At 40.3% G+C, this 22,831-nt stretch overlaps 3 protein-coding genes across 4 annotated transcripts in view; all 3 read left to right on the top strand.

Annotated features, from left to right (window-relative positions):
* Positions 1–9,779, top strand: part of kirrel1a (kirre like nephrin family adhesion molecule 1a) — a 32,188-nt gene extending 22,409 nt beyond the window's left edge. The window contains exons 9-15 of one of the 2 annotated variants that reach the window (XM_044021116.1): positions 193–319; positions 505–605; positions 2,380–2,596; positions 3,516–3,623; positions 4,133–4,260; positions 4,572–4,649; positions 7,330–9,779. In XM_044021116.1, coding sequence (XP_043877051.1) covers positions 193–319; positions 505–605; positions 2,380–2,596; positions 3,516–3,623; positions 4,133–4,260; positions 4,572–4,649; positions 7,330–8,004 — 1,434 coding nt within the window. In that variant the 3' untranslated portion in view covers positions 8,005–9,779. Of the gene's footprint in view, positions 1–192; positions 320–504; positions 606–2,379; positions 2,597–3,515; positions 3,624–4,132; positions 4,261–4,535; positions 4,650–7,329 lie in introns of both variants that reach the window. The other variant, XM_044021114.1, reaches the window with a different exon arrangement.
* Positions 9,780–10,564: 785 nt separating this feature from the next.
* ndufs2 (NADH:ubiquinone oxidoreductase core subunit S2) lies at positions 10,565–18,584 on the top strand. The gene is made up of 14 exons (XM_044021218.1): positions 10,565–10,709; positions 11,589–11,692; positions 11,848–12,038; positions 12,440–12,560; positions 12,791–12,903; positions 13,734–13,808; positions 14,021–14,098; positions 14,884–14,969; positions 15,097–15,216; positions 16,329–16,458; positions 16,778–16,873; positions 17,747–17,830; positions 18,230–18,287; positions 18,377–18,584. Exons 1-14 carry the CDS (start codon positions 10,603–10,605, stop codon positions 18,412–18,414), a joined length of 1,401 nt encoding a protein of 466 aa, XP_043877153.1. The 5' UTR covers positions 10,565–10,602; the 3' UTR covers positions 18,415–18,584.
* A 195-nt stretch (positions 18,585–18,779) lies between these two features.
* On the top strand, positions 18,780–22,755 carry fcer1g (Fc fragment of IgE, high affinity I, receptor for; gamma polypeptide). Its single transcript, XM_044021219.1, has 5 exons — positions 18,780–19,010; positions 20,660–20,751; positions 21,279–21,311; positions 21,692–21,715; positions 21,818–22,755. Exons 1-5 carry the CDS (start codon positions 18,941–18,943, stop codon positions 21,869–21,871), a joined length of 273 nt encoding a protein of 90 aa, XP_043877154.1. The 5' UTR covers positions 18,780–18,940; the 3' UTR covers positions 21,872–22,755.
* The last annotated feature ends 76 nt before the right edge of the window (positions 22,756–22,831 follow it).

The raw sequence follows: 22,831 nt of genomic DNA, 5'->3' as shown, positions 1-22,831 counted from the left end.
GTAAATGTACACGTTTCCGTTGTCAGTAAAATACGTCTGAATACTGAAATAAAGCCAGACCAGATTTACAGGTGGCATTATAATAGTGCATTAACTCCGCTACTCATGTACATGTGGGCTTTTATTTTGTTTATCGCCTCCCGCTGTTTTGCAGATTTGCCTTGTTTATGATTTCTTTTAACTCCCCCACAGGTTCTGAGTAACAGCAACCAGCTGCATCTGAAGTCGGTGAGCCAGGCGGATGCCGGACAGTATGTTTGTAAGGCCATCGTCCCACGGATTGGAGTCGGAGAGACTGAGGTCATGCTCACAGTCAACGGTCAGAAAACAGCCACATAGTTTCATGTTCGTCGTTTTGTTTGCAGATAAAGACCGTGTTCTTTTTAAAGGTCACCTTGTCAGAAATGGCAGGATTTAATTCTGAAGAAAAAAAAATCATACAATTTATGACGGAACATGACTTGAATGTTAGTTTTGCTCTTTGTTGTATTTCAAACAATACAGGTCCTCCCATCATCTCCAGTGATCCAGTCCAGTACGCAGTAAGAGGGGAGCGAGGAGAGGTGAAGTGCTACATAGCAAGTACACCTCCTCCAGATAAGATTGTAAGTGAAAAGAGAAGTGACAGTGCCAAACCAGCAATTGTCATTTCTAAATTATAGCCTAGCTTCAATTATTCAGCCAAAAAATGCCAAGCAAGGAAAAGCTTTGGTCACAAAGAGCACAAAGTCGTACCTTTTAGTCTTACAGCACGGTTTACAGTCACTGTACCGCACTCCTGTACAGTTAATGCATTTAGGCCCTGCCCCCTTTTCTTCTTTTTGAGTGGTGACTCACCCTTAAACTCCTCCAGAATGTTCCCTCTCTCCGTCACGTAAACAAACCAACACTAACACTAAGCCGCTCCACTTATAGCCCCTGCATCGCAAATCAACTCAGGCGCTCTCTCGGCTCGACTGTTTCACAGAGGCGCAGTCGCGGTTGCTCCTTTGCTCCCGCTGTGACGGATCCATCCTGACTTGCGGTGCGAGCGGCAGAGGTCGGGGCGGAATAGGATTTATAAAATATACAGGACTGGAGAGGAACAGTTGTCCCAGTAAACGCCCGAGCCAGGAGATTCTCCTTTTCTGGAATAAGTGGGCACATTATGGGAACATGTGGGCTTATACATAATTAACCCTCTTTTCATACAGTACTTCAATGCTGAATAATACAGCGGCTTTTAGTGGCTCTAAAGATGGAGAATGTGCCAGATTCTCACTGGCTCTGTCAACTTCACTTGTGCCTGCAGAAACATACAAACTGTTGCTGGTCTAGGAAATCGTGCAATGTGTGAGCTTACATGCGAGTGTGTACTAAATGTAAATTCACATTTTCATGTGAAAAATGTGCTGAAGTTTTCCCCTCTCGTGCAGTTCCTACATAAGGCTATAATCCCCATTTCATCCAATCCTATCCAACTATATCTGTAAAGCACGTTAAAACAACCACATTTCTGTAGAGAATATTAAATTAAAGACAGAATAAATTAAATAAATAAATAAATCAAGGCCGTTCGATTGAAACTTTCAGCTACAGAATAATTGATTATTATTAGTAGTGCTAGTAGTAGTGTCGCTTTTTTTCCACATTTGCCTTTATTTGATCGAGAAAGAACACATTTTGTGCGAGTAGTTCAATGACAGACGGGAATCAAACCAGAGATGTTAAACGACGGCCCATTAAACCACACTGATAAATAATGCAAGGGTGCATTTAAATGTCAAAAGACACATTCTTGAAAGGAGTAGTTAGACAGTGTAGATGAATAAAACTGGTTCATTTTTATGCCAAAAGTTAGATAAGAACATTGAGAGCTCTCTAATTTCTGGGTGGTACATACTGAGCTCCAGTCGCTGTGCAACACCTGTGAAAGTGCTGGTAGTTTCAGGCAGAGCCAGGCGCGCTGTTTCCCTCTGTTTCTCATTACGATGCTGGCCCGAGTTACTCGGCTGCTGCCTAGAGTTTCATATTTAGAAAACAGACCTGATGTTTGTGCCAGTTTTCTTATGAAGCTCAAAACGAAAGTGAATCTCGACACACAGTGTCTCCCAAAAATGCCGAAACTATTCCTTTAAAACGTCTTCATAATAGTTTTTGGGGGCTTTACATTGATTTAAATTTGGAAATGTCCCCTAAAGGAACAGTGACTGTGTTTTCTGTTGCAGTTTCAAAACAAACTGTATGTCCAGAGCAAAGATGGAAGAATAATTCTTCCCATTTCAGTTTCAGTAATTTTGTCATGTGATCATTCTGTTCGACAGACACACCGATGTAAAATGTATAGTACAGATTTAGCCCGGATATGTCTTCAGTCCTCAACATGTGTGCGTGCTGCAGGTGTGGGCATGGAAGGAGAACGTGTGGGAGAAGGAGAAGGGGACACTCCTGGAGAGGTACACGGTGGAGCAGAGCAAGTCATCGGCCGAGGGTGCGGGCGTCCTCTCCACCCTCACCATCAACAACGTGATGGAGTCTGACTTCCTGTCCACCTACAACTGCACCGCCTGGAATGCTTTTGGCCCCGGCACCATGATCATCACACTGGAGGAGACTGGTGCGTCATTATAGCTGTAACTGCACAGTGTCATTTTTATTGCGTGTGGGACAAGGCGGCATGCAGCAGTAGCCGGGGATAATGCTACTGATTTGAGTCAGTTGACGAAAAATTGAATAATGGATTTAATAATAATTACTTCCTAAAATAATTATAAATCTTAGATTTTATATGATTTTTTTTGTGTATTGACATACATATATTTAATGTGATTTAGCTTTATTAGGTACAAAGTCACTACTAACCTACAGAGACAGCCTTTCAATTATGATATGAATATGTGACAATATATTGTATATAGAGAATAAACATGCATATGTATATATTTTATTTGGGATATTTGAGTCATCAGATTATTATTATTATTAGTTAAAACCTTATCAGGTGACATTTTGATCCAAATCTGTGGCTTATCTGTTTTCATTGACTTGAGAAGGGCCAAGTTACAAACTCTACAGTTACCATTTGTGAGAAACTTGTTTAAATTCTTTAATTCTCATGCATGATAAAAAAAAATGTATTATAATTCTCAGGTTACATGAGAAAAGTATTCAGTAATTCAGAAATAAACAATTAAAGGTACACTGTGTAATATTTAGCATGTTATTGAGAACCTGTGTAGCCTTCAGTTAGTTTTTAATCTCCTTTATGGGCTACTGTAAAAACATAGTGATCCAAAATGGCTGCTTATGTTGTGCTGACCCACCTCCCGATATGAATGTTAAAGGCTCAAAACATCAATTCAATCAGGTGATTGTACACTTATTAAAAAAAAAAGGAGTACATTTGTTTTATCCTCATTTTCTGCCAGCTGAGTTTTTACACACTGGACGTTGTCTCATTCATAAAACTGTGGTATTGCGCTCATTATCCCTGTCACTATTTCTCTCAATGTTCCTTTCTCACACGTTCATTTCAGAGGAAGTCTCAGTGGGAATAATTGCTGGTGGGACCGTTTGCTCCACTATCTTCCTGTTCATCTTTTTGCTGGTCCTCGTTCTCATCTTCTATCGCCAGCGCAAAGGCAGTGAGTCATTCCCTCCACGCACACGAACAGTAAAGACAGTCAGCAACCTGCCAAGTGCAGCAGACGTTTTGTCATGATTTGCTTGTAGTGTTTTGGTCTTTGCTTCGTCCTCACTGAAACGTGCTTAGAGCTGAAACAATTAATCGATGAATCGATTATTAATGTATTACTAAATTAATCAACAACTATTTTGATAATCGGTTAATTGCGTTAAAAGCTTTTTTCATGATTAAAACAAGATTTCTCATTGTTTAAGCTTCTTAAATGTGAGTATTTTCTTCATTTCTTTGCTCTGGATAACAAAGAAACAGAACATCATCATTTCCAGGTTTGATGAACACTGATCAACATTTTTTAAGGTTTTCTGACATATTAGGGACCAAACGATTAATCCATTATGAAAATAATCGTTAGTTGCAGCTGTAAACTTGCTCATGAAAACACACACTAGGCCGAACATGTGTGTGTGTGTCCAGCTGCCCTCAGCCTTTGCCGTGTTTTGCTTCTAGGTCGGCGCGGGGTCACACTGGGTAAGCCCGACATCAAGGTGGAGACGATCAACAAGGAGACCCACAGCTTAGAGGAGGACTCCGGCAGCGTGTCCACGGCTTCGCGCATGGTCAAGGCCATGTACTCGGTGAGCAGCAGCGGGATGTGTGTGCTTGTGCCGGACACTGTTTACACAGCCTGTAGCTGTAGGAAAAACCTCAGCTTAACTCAGCAACCTCTCCCCGCACTGCACCTTCAGACTTAAAACAAACTCAGTGTTTTCCTCCTGTAATCACTCCTTTTTAACTCTTTTAATTCCATTTTCTCTTCTCCTTTTATTTTCTGTTTTGTTACGGCACCTTCTGTTCCTTTCACCCCCCCTCCCCCCTTTTTTGATTTTTGTTTTGTTGTTTGACAATTCAGTTTCTCCCCTCTGTGTCCTTCTCTCCTTCCAATCAGCCCTTTAAAGATGACATAGAGCTCAAGTCTGACCTCCGCAGTGACACCCTGGACACCCGCCAGGAGTATGACCTAAAGGTGAGATCGCGCACAACACATATAAACACTATAAATTCCACCTGGAGGCATACCGAGAAGAGACAATCACAAGTGCATACGTCCCGAAGGTAGAAAAACATAATACAAATTCAAACAAAAACACTGACATGAAGCTGAACTGAAGACTGAAGAGTGAAGTCTTGTGGAGTTCATGTCGGAGGGAGGTTTCATTCTTATTTTACCTCACAGGGCTGCAAACACCCTAATCATGAGTGACACTGCGAGCTCCGAGTAACGGACTGCGCCGCTGTCACCCACGTTGACACTGAGCGCTTCTGTCACACTGAAAAAATAGACTCGGAGGAAGAGCTTCCTTAATTTTTCATACTGAAACAAAGCCCGGTATGATCCGAAAAGGGTTGGGGTTGGCTAAAGCTTGCTGTGTTTGCGTTTGAGTACATCTGGAGCTCCATATATATCGCTATTTAATATCTATGTGCATATTGATGGTCATTAACCCAACAGATGTTTATACATGGGAGGGGGGAACAAGCCGTAGCCATGGTGACAGCTGCATCTTAAACATACATACTGCAAATCTAAAGTGGTTGACCAAGTTTGTAAAATATCTCTGAATTAATAATTCAGTACATACAACAGCTGTGTCTTTATTGACAACCCCTTTTCCACTTATTCTGCCCGAGGTTGTTGTGGCTTATTAGGAAAATACCTCATAAAATATTTAGATTCCATCAGTTGTTCAAGGGTTGGTGGGAAGGATTTTGTGAAATGGTTTATTGGCAAAAACAATCAACCATCTTTAATTCTCAGGGGATTATAAATTAATTAAAGACGCATTATTTACAAGTTGGGTGAGTTTGTGATTCTTCAAACATTGTGATAGTTTTGATAATTGCAATTATATTTTACTCCTTAAACCAGTGTATTCTGTTTAAGTTGCTGCTAAATTAAGAATATTCTGGGCCAAAATAAATGTGAGCCTTTATATTTTTATATATATATATATATATATATATATATATATATATATATATATGTATATTTATATGTATATCATCTTTCTGCTGGAATCTGGATTTACTGTGATTTGATTTTTTTCCCCCAGCCCTAAAGACAAAGAAGATGAAGCTAGTTTAAATGATATTTTTTTCATTTGCTCCCCGTTTGATCGACATGTGCGTGTTTTTATCCAGTAACAGTTGTACTGTGCGGGTGTATACAGTGAGTGTAACTGTTGTGAGCCAACAAACATGATTTATTATGACTGCTCCTCCTCAGAACAGATGTCTCGGATGTCTTTGCTGTCCTGTACTTTTCTTCAGTCTACATTATGATGGGTTTTGGCATCTGCTGCCTTGTTTTCTCTGGGCAACTCGTCCGCTGTGTCCAGCGGAAAGGGGAGACCTCAGAGTTGTGATTATTCTGGTTTTACGCCAGTTCATCCTTTTTGTACTCACCGACGAAAGCGGCTAATGGAGGACCTCACAGCATCTTCACCATAGATGTGGTGATGGTGTGTTACTCAATACCTGTGAGAATAACCAAGAAGGACAAAAACATTTTTGCAGTACAGTTAGCCATTCTTTAATTGCTAGGTTTCTTTCACAGTCCAGCTGTGAGGAAACTAGTTTCCCTGATTGCTTTGAAATTTGGCTCACTTATAGAGAAGATATTTAAAGAAAGCGCAGAAAAAAAAAAACCATCTCCAATTGAAAAAGCACAAAAAGAAGTTGACAGGTATTTTGTGCTCTCTCAGCTGCTATGAATCATTTATACATTTTGACACTGTGGGGTTGGGCTGAGGTGACAAATGTATTTTCACGCATGAAGCTGCCAAAAGCAGACAAGAATCCACCCCAGGAGGTGGTTAGATCACCCTGACAACACCCTCAGCCACACTTTTTTCCCTTCTTCTTATTCTTGCTGCTGCCTGAAGCCGCAAAGTTTTTTTGGGGGGGGCGGGGGGGAGTCTGGGTGCATAAGACGCGATGAGATGGTAGCACCATGTCAGAAATAAAAGTAGAGCAACATCAGGGTATTCAGCAGGAGGTGGAGTGAGATGGGAGAGCATCATCCCTTCATCCAGACGACCCAGGGGTCGATGCTGTATCCTGGCAGGGATTTGCTGTAAACTCCAGCTTTTTCTTGTTACCTTGGTCGAACAAAATGAAAGCTGTGATCCAAAACCATGCAACAAATGGTGACATTTCAAAAGCAGGTTTTGTGTGTGCAGCTCACTGACACTATAAACACCACAGACTGAGGACTAAAAAGTCTAGCGTTTGCACCGAGAAATGTTTTTTTTGTTCCCTATACAAGTGCTTGTATTGGATCCTGTTTGCAGAGGAAATTGAGGAGCAGCTCTCTGCCAGAAAAAAAACTAAAACAGATGTAGATGTTGGTGAGACTCGTCAAAATAAAATAAAATAAAAAACACACAGAAATGTCTGAAAATCACTGTTGCTGGTTATTGGACAATACTGTTCCAAATTTACACTTTGATTGACAGGAAAAAATATTATGTTTTCTCCTATTGTTATTTAAGTGTCTTTTGTGGAAACTGCAAAAAAATACATTATTAAAATGTGTATCTGTAAACAGTATATGTACAATTACTATGGCATTATTATAGTATTGCGATGCATTTTTTCCAAAATCTAGCCCATAACTATTTTTGATCAAACCCTTTTGTCTTCAGGATCCCACCAATGGCTACTACAACGTGCGAGCCTCCACCCACGATGAAGGCCGCCCCGCCTCCCGCTCCACCATGCACTATTCTGACTACCGCTCCCCTACAGGAACACCAGGGGGAGCTGCTTCTATTAGCAGCAGTGCTGGTGGCTCTGGAGCCACAGCCAGCGGAGGAGCCCCTGGTCCCCCTGGACCCCTCACCTCCCCTGGCCGCCCCCAGGCCTGCTATGACCCACGACCCCCATCCAGACTGTCCCACATCAGCTACGCCCAGTTCAACACCTTCACTCGTGGTGGCCAGAGCCAGCAGCCTCCTGCTAACCCTGCCCCCACAGCCAGCGACTTTCCAGGGGACTGCAGCCTCCTGGACTCCACCTCTCAGCTGGCCTATGACAACTATGGATACCCCTCGCATTACCAGACCTACCGCATGGGTTTCGCCCCTTCCAGCTTAGCCCCACTGGAGGCTGGCCCGTCCTATGAAATGTATGGGGTTGGATCTGGAGTGGCCACTGGTGTGGGGTCCCCTGGTGTTGGGGTTGGCCCTGCGGGCCCAGCTCCCTCGGGATCAGAGACTGGACTAGGGAAGTACGGCAGCTCTACTCGCTTCTCCTACACCTCACAACACTCTGACTACTCCCACAGCCGACACACACAGAGGATGCAGACTCACGTGTGAGGCGGGAGATGCATAACCACCTCACAGTCTTAGCTGAGCATGAGGAAGCATCTTATAAATAGCGTCACACCTAAACACGCACACACTATCACAGATTTACATGTACATTTTCACACGCTAACACTCTACACAAACACATGCACAGCTATCAAACATAAAATAAAACACCACACACACACACACCCATGCACAGACTCAGAAGACCATGCCCGTGAGACAGGGAGGGTAAAAGAAACACAGAGGAAAAAAAAAGAGACGGGAGGGAGAAGAAGAAGGAGTTGTAGTGAGACAGGGAAGGGAAATTCCACACAATTTTAAATTCCCTGACTCCCAATGTGTTTGTATATCTGAGCTCTGAAAGAGCGGACAGCGCAAGTCACAATCAAGACTGGGGGAAAAAAGAGCAGGAACGAGAGGAAGGAGGGGAGATCACAGATCTTTGGAGCCCGTAGCTTTTGCTATGAATCGACTTTGTAAATGATGAGCGAGAACGTCTTAAAGCAAACTGTCTGACTGTCGGAGACGGTTCAGAAAAAAACCTCAAACAGTGCAAGTCATTTCTGGCCGCCATTTTTTGTTTTGTTTTGCTGTTTGTCTTATTCAATGATCATTGAGCACATATATCGTATCCCGAAATGCTCTTCTGTACAGTGGTACATGCCATCCTTCCTCTGAGGCAGCATGGAGGAGTGTGTTGGGGCACTGGGTTGGTGGGCGGGGAGGTTTCTCATCATTTTGCACTGCATCTACAGTATTCGTGCTTGGACGTCCCTTATCTATATCTGTGTAATGTCCTCTTTTTATTTGCACACCAGACTAGAGCTTTGTATTCTATTTTTTAACATTACAGAATTATTTTTGTCAGTGTAAAACATGTAATGTGTATGTATGGACCAAAAGTTTTGAACGTTGGGAGCTTTCCTGAGTGAAACCCACTGAGACAGAGTTGTGCCAACGCCAGAGCCTGAAATCAGGACATATTTTGCATCTGAAGGGTATATCAGTGTATTTAAGAAACCTAGTGCCAAGTGTTCATATTTTTCTTCACCTTAGACCATGTATATGCAGTAGAAGCTCCTTCTATTGGCAACTGTGGCTTTACAAGCCAGGCTTGAGGCCTTGAGTCATTCCCAGACATTTTCGTAGGCTGGAGCCTCTTCCTCTGAGTTCTTAACGACAAGCCTGGTGCAGACGGAGAGAAAAACACAGATGTAGGGTTTAGAACTGAGTGGCCTTATAGGGGAACATGTCATATATTTCCATTTTCAATCATTCCTCATCGTCTGTCTGCCAAAAAACACGGCCAGAGGAGAATGTGTATGGAGAGGTTCATTGAAGGCTTGTTCACAAAATTGACATGTGTGTGATCGTGAGTGCGAGTGTGAGAGAGAGATGAAGAGAGAGTGTGTAGGTGTTGGCGCGCACATCGATTTGTACAGTGTGTTTGTATAGATGTGTGAATGAATGCGAGTGTATGGGAAGGACTGCGCCCGACTCGAGTGAGCGCGACTATTGTATGCATGTTTGTGTGTATACGGTATGTGTGTGTGTGTGTGTCTTCAAGTGTGTGAGATGTGAGTTAGTGTATACGTCCATATCATTTCTCTCACAATCCTGTTACAGTACTTTTATACCTCTGGTAGGACTGTATCCTGTATTATTGTGTCTTTGAATTTAGGAAAATCCAATGTTTATCTTATTGTACTGTTCTTCGTAGCAGAGAAAACTGTTCAAAAGATGTACAACGAACATTAAACTCTCATTTTTTAATTTCATTATCTTCAATATTTTTTAAAAATGGTATGTAATTATTTTTCCACAGTATTACATAAATAAAAGCACTGTTTTTTATAAATTGCATTATGTGTTGTCTTTAAAAAGTACTTTTATACTGTAATGTAACAGTACAAATACTTGGACTCAAGTACAAAATTCACGTATCTGTACTTTATTTATATTTCTAGCAACTTTTACTCCACTACATTTGCTAAATAAATTGTGTACATTTACTCCACTACATTTCCCATAACTATCTTTGTTACTCATTACTACCAAATAAAACCAGAAGAAGAAGAGATTAGCTGCTTTGCACTACGGTTTTACCATTCACACATCTTTCATACCCATTCACACTAGCATGGATACATTCAACTTCAACCAAAGTCATTATCTGGTAAGGTATTTTTACTCAAGTATCCCTTTTAAGTACTTTATACAAGACTGTTTATACTCTTGTATTTGTGGGTGTACACATTTGCAGATGTAATGTGTTATATTACACACACAACTTATATTATAAATATATAATATTTTAAATGTACATTTAATAGCATGCATTCTGATTGTTTAGGACAAATATAAAGTATAAAAATGATGTCTGATATATGAGTGTAGGGACTGGGCATTTAGTCTTTCATTAAAATATAATATTTAATTTTTATTTATAGTATTTTATCGTGTAACTCATCATAATTTCGTAACAGTTCGTTAGTTAGGGACGCTGCTTGTCGGTAGGGGGCACACGCGCACCTCATACGCCTTTAAAACAACAAAAGAAGAACCTCCTCTACGTCATTGGCCAGAGGTTGCCTGACCAAGATGGCGGCCACAATGTTGAGGTCGCTTACTAAACTAGGACGTCCTTCAGCAAAAGCAATATTAAATAATAATTTGCTTAGTCCCAGCTGTGCTGTTCTGCAAAGCAGGTAAGTTAACAGAAACATAACAGCATGTGTCGCTTTGTGGCGCCGTTACGTTGTCAGTTTGAACGCCCAGTAAAATATGCTTACTTAAAGGCTAATTTTAGCATAACGCTAAGTAAGCCGACTGTGTTTTATGAAAAACAAGAGTCGTCAACACTAATCTTTTTGTGATAGGAATTATATCACCAACATCTCGCATCCGTAACGTTATTACTCAACCCTCTCGGGGGCCGATGTCTGTCTCACCAACATGTCTGCCAACATGTCACTGTTTACCACTGTTTAATCCGAATTTTCTGTTCTCATTGAAGGCCAGACTACTGTTATTGTACTGTAAAATAAGACTGATTGTTTTCTGCTGATAAAGTGACAGTTTATTTGACCTCTGTGGAATTTTCATAAGCGCCCGTGAGGGAGGAGAATTCCAGTTACCGTAGACTGACAGTGCATGCTAATATCAACTACTAGACAATAAACCCAGATTAGAGGTGTGTGTAATGTTATATACTGTCTCTGATCAGCACCACATTTAACATTTTAATAGACTTGATTTATTCTGACACAGCAGGTTTACATTGTGTGTGTCTGTCAGGCCATGAATTGCAGTGTTTTGACAGCAAGAACGATTTTAAGTTTTTTGGCACCTTTATACTAGTAATAATTTACAGTCTGATCTTCAATTAAAATATAGGAACCTTGAATGAGTTTAAAACTCTGCTTAAGATTTTGCAGTTCAGGTTTGCCTGTCAGTTTTCCAAGCACACATCTCAGTGGGACTAACCTGGTTAAATAAATGCTAAAACAAAATAATACCGACTTTATTTATCATTATTGATTGTCTAAACCACAGCATTTGATGGGAAAATGTTACTGTGTTCACAGGCAGAAACAATGGCAGCCAGATGTGGAATGGACGGAGCAGTTTGCTGGTGCAGTGATGTACCCCACTGCCCTTAATGAGAAGTGGAAGCCACCACCATGGAACGGTATGGTACCACCATCCACACACAGTTACTCTATCTAGACCCCTTGCTAAACAATTCTCTTCTCCACTTACTAAAATGTTTCATGCTGTTATGTTGTCTGATTTACACATTGGATTTGGTATCATTTCTTTCTTATGTTTATCTTCTGCTTTCAGACAAGGATCCTCTTGCAGAGAAAGACGTTTCCAACCTGACACTCAACTTTGGCCCGCAGCATCCTGCAGCTCACGGTGTGCTGCGTCTCGTGATGGAGCTCAGCGGAGAGTCTGTCAAGAAATGTGACCCACACATTGGTCTGCTTCACCGTGGCACAGAGAAGCTCATTGAATACAAAACCTACCTGCAGGTACTGAACCTCTTGCAGTATTTGTAAATATGTTGTATGTATGCGTTGAAGAAGGCTACACTAAGATTAAGTATTTAAACCACTGAACAGCAAAATGCCTACTTATGCATCATAATGCATGAGAATACCTTGTTCAATAAATACTATAGTTTGACTGCCAAATGTAAAAACTTGATGGTGCAAATCTGGGGTTTCTCCAGGTTCCTTGATGATGTAGTTTGCTGTCGTGGATATAAATGCCTAGAAAAACAAAACATACTCTCACTAAAGAGCAATGTCCTGAAGTTTGTCACTGACACTGAGTGATATGTAAAACAAGTCTTATACTTTAGTTGTGGGTCGTGTTGCTTAATTCTCGGAAGTCCCTCATCTTGTATGTTCCTCTTCTTTGTCTGCCAAAGGCTTTGCCCTACTTTGACCGTCTGGACTATGTTTCCATGATGTGTAATGAGGAGGCCTACTCTCTGGCTGTGGAGAAGCTGCTTAACATCCAAGCGCCAATCCGTGCTCAATGGATCAGAGGTATACAACGATTAGTGATATGAGATCTGCAGAGGTATAGGGCATTAAACCAAGAGATTGGTTTAATGCCCTGGATGTTTTCCTAAAATGTGTAATACGTTGCTGGGTCTATAGACTTGAAGGTAGCAAAAGATCCCACTCACAAAATGTAGCCACACAATTTGCTAATAGATTAGTTTACCTCCATTTCAGTGGTAAATGGCTGGTTGTGTTCTGTGTTGTGTCTGTAGTGCTGTATGGAGAGCTGACTCGCATCCTGAACCACATCATGGCCATCACCACACACGCCCTCGACATCGGTGCGATGACTCCTTTCTTCTGGATGTTTGAGGAGAGGGAGAAGGTCAGTCGCAGTGTTTATCTGGGGGGGAAAGGAGACTGCTTTCAGACCTGGCATGCTCTAGATTTGTTCAGTCCTATGTCCCTCTGACTCCAGACCTGTTCACATTATTATGGCATCAATCATCATAAGGATTGATGGACCTTATGGCTCTTTAAAATAAATATTGATTCATTTGCTTTAAGTTATGCAACTCAATGACATTATCTGTTACCCAGAAAGCCCTGGGACATTCAAGTGTTTACATGATTTGTTAGTTGCATCTGTTACTATATAATTTCAAGTCATATTAGGATTGGCTCTGTAGAATGTCATCCTCGGGGAAGATCATTGCTGCTTGTTAATGGAGAAACTACTACCTCTAAGAACTCTCAATTTTCAGTATATCATCTTTTTCGCCATTCACTTTGTTTATTCAGTTCAGAGATTGTGAATCTTTCTACTAGTGTATTTGTGCACTGTTCATATCACACTTTATCTTATTAAATCAACTGTTAACTAGAGGAATTTTAATTGTGTGATTAACTTAGAATAGTAGAATTTGAAAGTACCGCCCACAGTGAAATGTTGTGTGGTTTTCTCATCTGTGTATATTCTTTTGTATTTCACATTTTAATCACAGTTTATACAAGACAAGCTTTTGTCTTGAAATAATTATAGTTTTCTTGAGCGTGTTGTGCCCCAAACCTTTTTTCCTGACATTTAATCTGATCATTGATTGTCAAAGTGTTTTTTTTTGTAATGTGAGAGAGACATGTAATGAAATGATTTATTCTCAATTAGAAAATGTGGATAATATTAACAGTTCATGTCTGACCCCCGTTTCTTCACAGATGTTTGAGTTTTATGAGCGAGTGTCTGGGGCCAGGATGCACGCTGCATATATCAGACCTGGTGGTGTTCATCAGGTAGGAGAAATCATTGAATTATCCTCTGCTCTTATCGCCTTTGATTTCTGTATTCAAACTTGGAGCTAATCGTGGAGGTTAGTATCAAGCAATTATTTTCCTTTTTTGACGGAGGCATAGTTCAAAACAACAAGTAATGAAAACATATATGTAATTAGAGCACTGATTCTGTGATGAAGACTTGCTTATTAATGTTCTTAAATGTGTTCTAGGATTTGCCACTGGGCCTGATGGATGACATCTACGAGTGGTGCAAGAACTTCTCCATCAGAATCGATGAAGTAGAAGAGGTGAGTTACGACATCGTGCACACCGTGCTCCTTCTATGAATAGGGCTTCCACTGACTAATCATCAGCACCTTGAAGATTTTAATATTATTTTAGTTCTTTTTTTTTGCGAGGCAACAAAACAGTTTGAGTTCCAGTTCTGAGAAAAGATATTAGAAGTTGTAATAACATTTTAACACTGTTCTACACTACAGATCTATATCTTGCATTCAACCCTAACCCACAGCAGGAGAGCATTTTATGAATTTATTGAACTTCAACTGAATAACATTACCATGAGTTATCACACAACTTAGACATTTACTTACTATTTGCAGACTTTTTAATATAATTCCTGCAGATGTTCAAGTTCCTGTCTGCAGAGTTTTCGTGTCAACTTCTTGGGGGTCATCCTTCACTCCCTGCAAATGTTCCCACACTTTGGACCTCTTACCCAACATAATATCTGATAAACTTTGTAGTCGGCAACGCAGTAAACACTGAAGTGACTTCTGTCAAACTACAGTGTGACCACACTTCCTGTGTCCACCCTTTTTAAAATTAAAGCCATGCCTGGTTCGCCATACAGGTTTTTATTTTATTTTGACAAGACGCAGCTTCAAGTAGAGTTTCCAGGGTGTTTTTTTTCTGCAGCAATTAAATGACCAATGAAATCTCACTGACTAATGATATTTTCTTCCAAGTGACCATAAGGGGGCAGCCCTATCTTTTAGATCATGTCGTGGGAAAGCATGGTAGCGATGTAGTGATGATTAAAGCATTCAGGGTTGGTTTTCTCCCTACCCAGATGTTGACCAACAATCGTATCTGGAAGAACCGTACTATAGACATCGGGGTGGTTTCTGCTGAGGATGCCCTCAACTATGGTTTCAGGTAACCTTGATTGAAATGAAACGAAATGTTTTGGGCCAAATTATATTTTATATTGTGTCGTTGGGAAATTGTTCTGTTAGTAGTTTTGTGTGAAAAGGCGTCTTCTTTCTCATTGTTCCTCCACCAGTGGAGTAATGCTGCGTGGCTCGGGCATCAAGTGGGATTTGAGGAAGTCTCAGCCATACGACAAGTACGATGAGGTGGAGTTTGACATTCCCATTGGAAGCAATGGAGACTGCTATGACAGGTATGTAGATGAACTAATAGCTGTATTTTTTTTTGGTCTGGTCTTCTCTGCCCTATGTGTGCTTCGTAGTCTGTAATGAAGGTTTCAGACTAAAATTAGACATCTTCTATCCAACACAGCAGAAATGTCAGTATGAGCTAACCATGCTCACCTTTTCATCTAACAAAAAATACTCCCGTACTGTTGAGTCCAGTATTGACTACAGCTGCCACTAATGATTATTTTCTCTTTCAATTAATCTATTGTTTTGCTTTCACATGTGTGACAGCTGTGGCTTTCTGGTGGTTTATTTGATTAATCAATAAGTTGTTCCATGAAGTATCACAAAATAGTCTCCTCCGAACACCAAAATGGCACACCCTCAAAAGCCTTGTTTTGTACACAAACTAAAGCTATTCAGTTTGCTGTTGTGTCATAGAGCAGCAAATAAACCAGAAACTATTCACATAGGAGCTAAAACCAGTGAACCTGTATTTGGTTAGTGTGTTTATTCATTTTCTTAGACAATTGTTGCAGCCAGGGTTAAATCCTTTCAGAACATGGCTACTGAATAATAATATTAAACACATTGTAGGCTATTGTCAAATGTTTGAGTTTCACTGGTGTGTGAGGAAGGAATGTTTTATAAAAGCACATCAAACCAATGTATGAACTCCTACAGAAAAATATGTAACACCTTTAATAAATGTTTAACATTCAGTGCTGCACTGAGTCTTATTAGAAAGGCTTGTATTACATTGCTGGCTAACCATGTGTAAATAAGTGGTTGCTTATATGCAAACACTGCTGGTTATGTGTGAGCATATTGCAGCTGGTTAACAATATTTGTTGAGGCAATGCAGTGTTTCTTAACCATTCATTTAAAAATTAAAAATAAAGAAATGAAGGTGAAGTTTCAGTGTAGAATATTTCATTTTTCTGACTGCTGTACATATATGACACACTAATCAGTTAATATCATCACTATCCAGAGAAAGTGGAAAGAAATAACCGTGTCTGTGGATGAGAACATATTTTCTAGTCATATGATCAGTGACCTTTTCACAATGACTAATGGCACACGATGAGCTCTGGCTCTTGGTCTTCACTCTGTGCGTGTGTTTGGGGTCCAGGTATCTGTGCAGAGTGGAGGAGATGAGGCAGTCTCTTCGGATCATGCACCAAGCACTCAATAAGATGCCAGAAGGAGAGATTAAGGTGGATGACGCCAAGGTGGCCCCACCCAAGAGATCTGAGATGAAGGTGAGCTCGGCTTCCCTCCGGGAGAAGCTTTTTTTAAATGACTACAGGCAATTTAATCATGGAAAATGGCACCTCTTTCCTTTCTGGGTTTTCCCCTGTGCTTGAGAACTCCTCTGTGTTAATTAAATATCACTGGTGTCACTAATTTGTCACACTAGCCTCTTTGCAGAATTAGGACAGTGCTGTTGCAAAATCCACTTTAATTTGGCTGTCCTCGCTGCAGGAGATCACCTCTAGTTCACCTCAGTGTGTATAAATGTATGTCTCTGTCAACATTGGGAGTCAACCAATGTGAACCTCTGTGTGCACCTTGTCCTAGATGTCCATGGAGTCTCTGATCCATCACTTCAAACTGTACACAGAGGGCTACCAGGTTCCTCCAGGGGCCACATACACAGCCGTGGAGGCACCAAAGGTGACATTTCTTCTCATTAGTGTCTGTAACATTTTCACAATTTCCTCTCTCTAACCCCACAAAGCCCTTTTCACACACTAAAAGTAGCAACTATACATATGAAACTGCCGTAATATTTCACCCCTGCCTCATCCGTGTGTGAATTGTGACATTACAAACTTGCAGTGTAAGAGCTGTGTCGTACTTCTTACAGTACATGTTCTTAGGGAGATGTGGCTGTTTTATATTGAATACCACGTCAGGTTATAAGAATATGTGAGTAATTCAACTTAAAGTTGGCTGAAGATTAGGGCCCCTGTAATGTAAACGTCATCAACTGCCTATTTTTGCACTGGTCCACGCACACCCTATTGGGCCAATCCAAAGCACTCCCCCAGTTTGATTACATGCAGACTTTAGCCAAGCACTTTCCAGTCTAGTTGTTGGTGCAAGGCAATAACCACAGGAACTTGCATGAGGTTATAAGAGGACATCCAGCAGTACTTCCTCATATGAACAAGACAGCACTTGACAGTACGCTTGGAACACTAGACGGATGCGGACCCTCGTTCCCCTTCCCCCTTGCGTTCAGAAGAATAGATAGAAGAAAAAAAAAAACATTGCGTGCTGTCACAGGTAAAAACTAAGGTTTCCCACTAACTGTCCGAACATGAATGCACGTTGTAGCGTTGCACTGTAAATGACACGAGAATTGGCATCGCTGCCATAGATGAAGCAGCGGTGTGTTCGCCGTCATCGTCGTTTGACACCCAGGAGTGAATGCCGATACAACGCATTCTCACTGTTTTACAAACGGATGAATTTTACCTTGTATGACTTCTTCTGGGAGGACTTTTATGAGCCTCTTTGTGTGTGTGTGTGTGTTGCTTTCAGGGGGAGTTTGGTGTGTATTTGGTATCAGACGGCTCCAGCAGACCCTACCGCTGCAAGATCAAAGCTCCAGGATTCGCTCACTTGGTATGTGCACTTGAAAACTCCATCAGACTCTGTGAAAAATTAAACACACCGGGAATCAATCAATTATTCAGCCTGTTTAACATCTTATCCTAAAGGCAGCTTTTGCTTAATTATGTCTATATTATAAACTACTATAGAGCCATTTTTAAAAGCAAACCCCCCTCCTTGCACGTCCTTCCCTCCTTACTGCCCATCCTGTAGCTCATGGCTACATGAGTCGCTGTTCAAGACTGAGGCTAAACTGTCTTTAAAGTTGCATAAACAAGCTATTAGAGTTGTTAGTGCATTAACTGCAGGCTATAGTGAATCATGAATTTTGAAAGTGAGCTCATCTGCTCTGAACAGTGGCTGCTTGTTTTCACTTTTGCTGAATGTTAATGAGTGTTTTCTTCTCTTTAGGCCGGTCTGGATAAAATGTCCAGCGGACACATGCTTGCTGATGTGGTGGCCATTATTGGTGAGAGAGTAGTCGTTGTTTCAGTTTTGTAAAAGTGCACAACAAGAGTATAAGGCCATTAAATATCCTTCTGTTTGTTTTTTACACAGGTACACAGGACATAGTGTTTGGTGAAGTTGACCGTTAACGTGATGCTGCTAATGTGTCGGTTCTGGAAAAAAAAAAGTCATCTTATCTCACGGAGTCCGGCTCTCTTCCTGTTAACTATGCGCTGTAGTGAGTGATTTCATGGGTGACTCTCCTCCAATGATTGATGTACAATGCCCAATTACACTTAATAAATATTTTATGACCCAAGTGTAAGGGAGTAAGTTTTGTTTTCCATTATCAAAGTGAAAACTTGCTTAAAATGTTCCATTTCCTTGAGTAATTTGCAGGCATGAGGAAAAAAAAACCCAACAACTGTGTCGATATGATGACAGCAGCACCCTTACCCTCAACACTGTCCTTCCTCTGGTTTGATGTTTAAGGGGGAGTGGTCTGCTCATATCCGAGACAAGTGGACTTAGAGCTCACACCACAACTTCCCCTCTCGACTGTGTGGTATACGCAATATTCAGACTTCACTCGAACGCATTGGAAAGAAAGACACCATCACGAGTTGTGTTTTCCTGCTTGCTGAAGGAGCCCAGTACTCTGTGTTCATTTAAGCCATGGCCGCTTGCAGCAGGAGCGCGTTACTCGTGGCGATTCCTCTGTGGATGTGTTTTGGCAGAGCTGCTGGTGAGTTTTTAACACCGTGGTTTCTTGTTTAGGTGAAATGCCCCTAAGGCCTCGCATTGGTCAGTTAATTTGTGATGAGAGCTGTAGGAACTGTGCTACGTTTACAACACATCCAACCCCACGTGACTTTTCTTAAAAGTAAAATTTCATGATGGACACGCATCTATTTGTTATGGCGGGGGCTTTCTTAGCAGGCAGAAGAAATGTAGCCACTGATGTCACAGTTCCTGTGAAAAGAGAAGCTTCCTTTTTCTTCAAAGCGGTCACTAAACCTGGTGGTAATGACCTCATGCCGCGCCTCGGCATCAATTCACAAGACGAGCGTCACGTTCATGTCAGTTTAAGATTCATTTTATGTTGCTGCGTGTGTTTAAAGAAATAAGACAAAATATACTATTTTATACAATTATAAACAAAAGTGGGGACCTTACGTTATATTTATTCTCCATAGAGACCATTTTAATATTCAGAATAGTTATTGAGCAGAAACTATTGATTGCCTTCTTGATATGTTGGCTGTTTTATTCATTAATTGTATATTTAATTACAGACTCAATGGTTACTGCCACTTTGTCTTTTCTTTTTCCATATTATACATCAGTTCGTCAATAAATAATTTTATAAATGGACAGAGAGACAAACTGGAATGTATTTGTCAATCAAAACAATCTGGTTCATTCAATTTTTCAGTTTAAATTTCAAAACCCACATCTGACCATGACCTACTTCTATTATCTGTGGTTTGTACACCAGGTTATATAGCTGTGAGTCTAAAATGTGCTGTTAGCTTTTAATGACATTATCAACGTCACGATTTCTGTATGCTTGCGACAGAAAAGTGGAAAATGCCTTTGTTTGATAGATTGATAGAAAACGGGTATGCGATTCCAGAAAGTGATTCATTTCTTTGATTTTGTGATGGAGGAAGGAAGAGACTTGAAGGGAATGTTTCTGTTTGGGGATGAAGAACAACTTTAGTCTTTAAATAAAGTCTAAACTGAAAAGGTGTGCGTAAGAAAAATTACAAAATGAATTGCAGATTGATTTAATAATGAAAACAACTATTAGTTGAAGCCGTAATAGTAAGATTAATGTTGCAGAAATCAAGTCTTCACTCTTGTCGTGAAATTCTAAATCTCATCCTGCCACTATTGTTTCTCTGTTGCTCCTAGTTTGTCAGTATGAGTGTGATCAATTCTCAGTAGAGATTATTAGATTAGAACAAAGGATTATGCACCCATTAATTTCTTCTCTTTTTTTTTTTACAGTATGCTATTTATTGTACACTTTTTTTAAGGTTTCCAGTGTTTAACATTAAAAAAAGAGTCAAATGAATTAAAAAAATAGCACCACACAAGTGACATTTAACACCAGTTTAGTCTGTGTTTAATACAGTTGTCCAGGTCTCTGTGTAATGGCAGCTGCTGCCGTCTGTTCCACAATCTAAAATGGTGTCACAGTTGCTCTAATATTGTTTTTGTAAATGACAAGGAAGTGGCCTCGTTTGCGCTGATAGTGTCTGGCACGGGTGACCATGTTCAGTGCTCTGTGTGTGAAGCGGACACATGGAGGATATGTCGATGCAATTTTTTATAGCATATATGTGTAAATGTTATTCCAGGTTAAATTCTCCTCCTTTGTGTCCTCAGCTACTCTAGGGGATGCTCAGGTGTGTTATGTGCTGGATGGCGTCCTGTTTTTGTACGGCATCATCCTGACAGTTCTCTACTGCAGAATCAAGGTTTGCATGTTACATACATACATATTGTCCATGCATACATGGGAACAGAGCTTAACTAGTATTTATAACCACTATTCACTTGCTTTCCTTTAGAGAAGAGACAAGCCCAGTGAATTATTTGACAAATAAATTGCAAGTCTTTGAAGGTTTCCATGACAGGTGGCCAAATAAAGTTGTTAAGCACTACGCATACTCTACATACATGTGTAGATATGCTCCACTGTACCATTTTAAAGAAAAACAATGCCCTATTAATAAAAAATAATATTCAAGGTCAGCAAAAAAGACCTTGAATGTAAAGTTGCCATACGGATTTGAAAATATAATCCTCTTGTCTTTTCAGTCATGATGCGATAATGCGTTTCCTCTCTTTGTGAGGGCAGAATGAAATGATTTTAATTCATTTAAGGATACGTCATCATACCCTTGCAGATGGGATGAACCCGTGAGTTTCTCTGAGGCATTTCTTCAGAGTGGGGGAGTCGATAACGCGTCAGTGTTTGAATTGTGCCTTTTGTCTTTGACAGGTCTACAATGCAAAGGGGGCAAAGGCAAAGCAGGTATGAACAAATGCGCACGTACTAAGTAGAACAAAGGGTAACATGCATTGGTCACATCAAACCTCAATGTTTGTTTGATCCTGTGTAATAATTGTAAGGGACGCATCATGAGTCCTTTGTTTTGGCTTCTCATCTTATTGAAAATATAAAACTAAACTATAGTTTTAGCAGTCATTTTTCTTTGCGTATTTCCTATTACCAGCCACAAACTGCACGGCCAAACCCACGCTGAGCTCACAGTGTGAGGTTTGCATCACAGGCATCATTCTTCCTTTTTGCACGCCACTACATAGACCTTTAGCATCCTGTCGCAGACCCTAAAGACAGTTTGATTTTTATTCACACCTATGCTCATGTTTCTCATCTTGTTTTCCTGGCAGACCGTTGAAGAAGGCATCTATACGGTGAGTTTCTACACTGAGGGTTTTCAAATGATTTTAAAATCGCAACAATCAGGTTAACTTTGACCCCTTTTGTTGTTTGTTTGTTTGTTCTCCGTCTGTTAGGATTTGAAACCTCACGTCCAGGACACGTATGACTCCATCGGCCTGAAGAAGTGAAGTGACTTCTAGTGCAGGCTGAACATTTTTGACCCGATTCCTCTTTTCTTCCTTGTTCATATTCAAATATTGAACGTCACATATGTTACATCGATTCTAAGAGAACATGAAACTGTAGTGCATCAGTGTTCATTTCCCTTTTGCTTTTTTAGAATTATGTGGGAAGTTGGGTGAAGAAAGACAAGAGCGAAAGAGGGAAGTTGAGCACAAGATGCCATTTTTCCCTGATCTTTTTTTTTATATTGAAAATGACTTGTTTCATGTATTTGTAATGTACCTTTGAGCTTCGCAAGAAAATAATAAAAATGTTCCCTCCTGATTTTAAGAAAGGTTGCAGATTGTGCTGAAAAGCTGCTGAAAGTTAAAATATCCACACCAGGCTTATTTATGATGATGTCTTGCCACAGGATGGCAGTGATGGTGTCATACAGCATATTTTAGAGCATGTGCGTCTGCCTGTATAAAGCTCTGAACTGTTTATTCATGAATTATCAAAATGACTTCATTTGTTGAACTTAGCCGTGTCTCTCTCGTGTTTGTGCAGGGAGCTGCAGACAGAATTAAAAAAAAAAGTTCTAATGTATTGAAAGAGATTTACAATTAAGTTCATAATATGCACTGTATGCAGTTTATAAAGATTTTTTTAGCAGTGTCCTTGATGTGTAACCAATAAATGTGAATTGATTAAATATTGATATTTTTTTCTTTTAATATTAAATGCCAAAATTTTGAATCATTTGATGAGAGCAGCTTACATAGAGGTTTATAAAATGTGTATACTGTAAGTCAATGTAAAAAAACTTTTTTTTAATCTGCATCCTTGATATGTAACGATGAAAGCTCGTTTCTGCCTATGTGATTAAATTTTTTTTGTAAAGACTCAAGTAATGACTTACTGTCTCAAGTATCTTAAAAATAAGGACATATGATGTCAAAATGTTTCGATTGTCCCTCAAAATA

This window comes from Solea senegalensis, linkage group LG3, assembly GCF_019176455.1.
Source record: "Solea senegalensis isolate Sse05_10M linkage group LG3, IFAPA_SoseM_1, whole genome shotgun sequence".
NCBI classification, from domain to species: domain Eukaryota; kingdom Metazoa; phylum Chordata; class Actinopteri; order Pleuronectiformes; family Soleidae; genus Solea; species Solea senegalensis.
Note: the sequence above shows the minus strand (reverse complement) of the source record. Positions and strands in the feature narration are given on the sequence as shown.

Bases quoted from the DNA above. Each gene is read 5' to 3' on its own strand.
- ndufs2 (XM_044021218.1), top strand. From the start codon at position 10,603: ATGGCGGCCACAATGTTGAGGTCGCTTACTAAACTAGGACGTCCTTCA. The intron at 10,710-11,588 runs GTAAGTTAACAG...CTGTGTTCACAG, and splicing joins TGTGCTGTTCTGCAAAGCAG to GCAGAAACAATGGCAGCCAG. The intron at 16,874-17,746 runs GTGACATTTCTT...TGTTGCTTTCAG, and splicing joins CAGCCGTGGAGGCACCAAAG to GGGGAGTTTGGTGTGTATTT.
- fcer1g (XM_044021219.1), top strand. From the start codon at position 18,941: ATGGCCGCTTGCAGCAGGAGCGCGTTACTCGTGGCGATTCCTCTGTGG. The intron at 20,752-21,278 runs GTTTGCATGTTA...TGTCTTTGACAG, and splicing joins TTCTCTACTGCAGAATCAAG to GTCTACAATGCAAAGGGGGC. The intron at 21,716-21,817 runs GTGAGTTTCTAC...TCCGTCTGTTAG, and splicing joins TTGAAGAAGGCATCTATACG to GATTTGAAACCTCACGTCCA.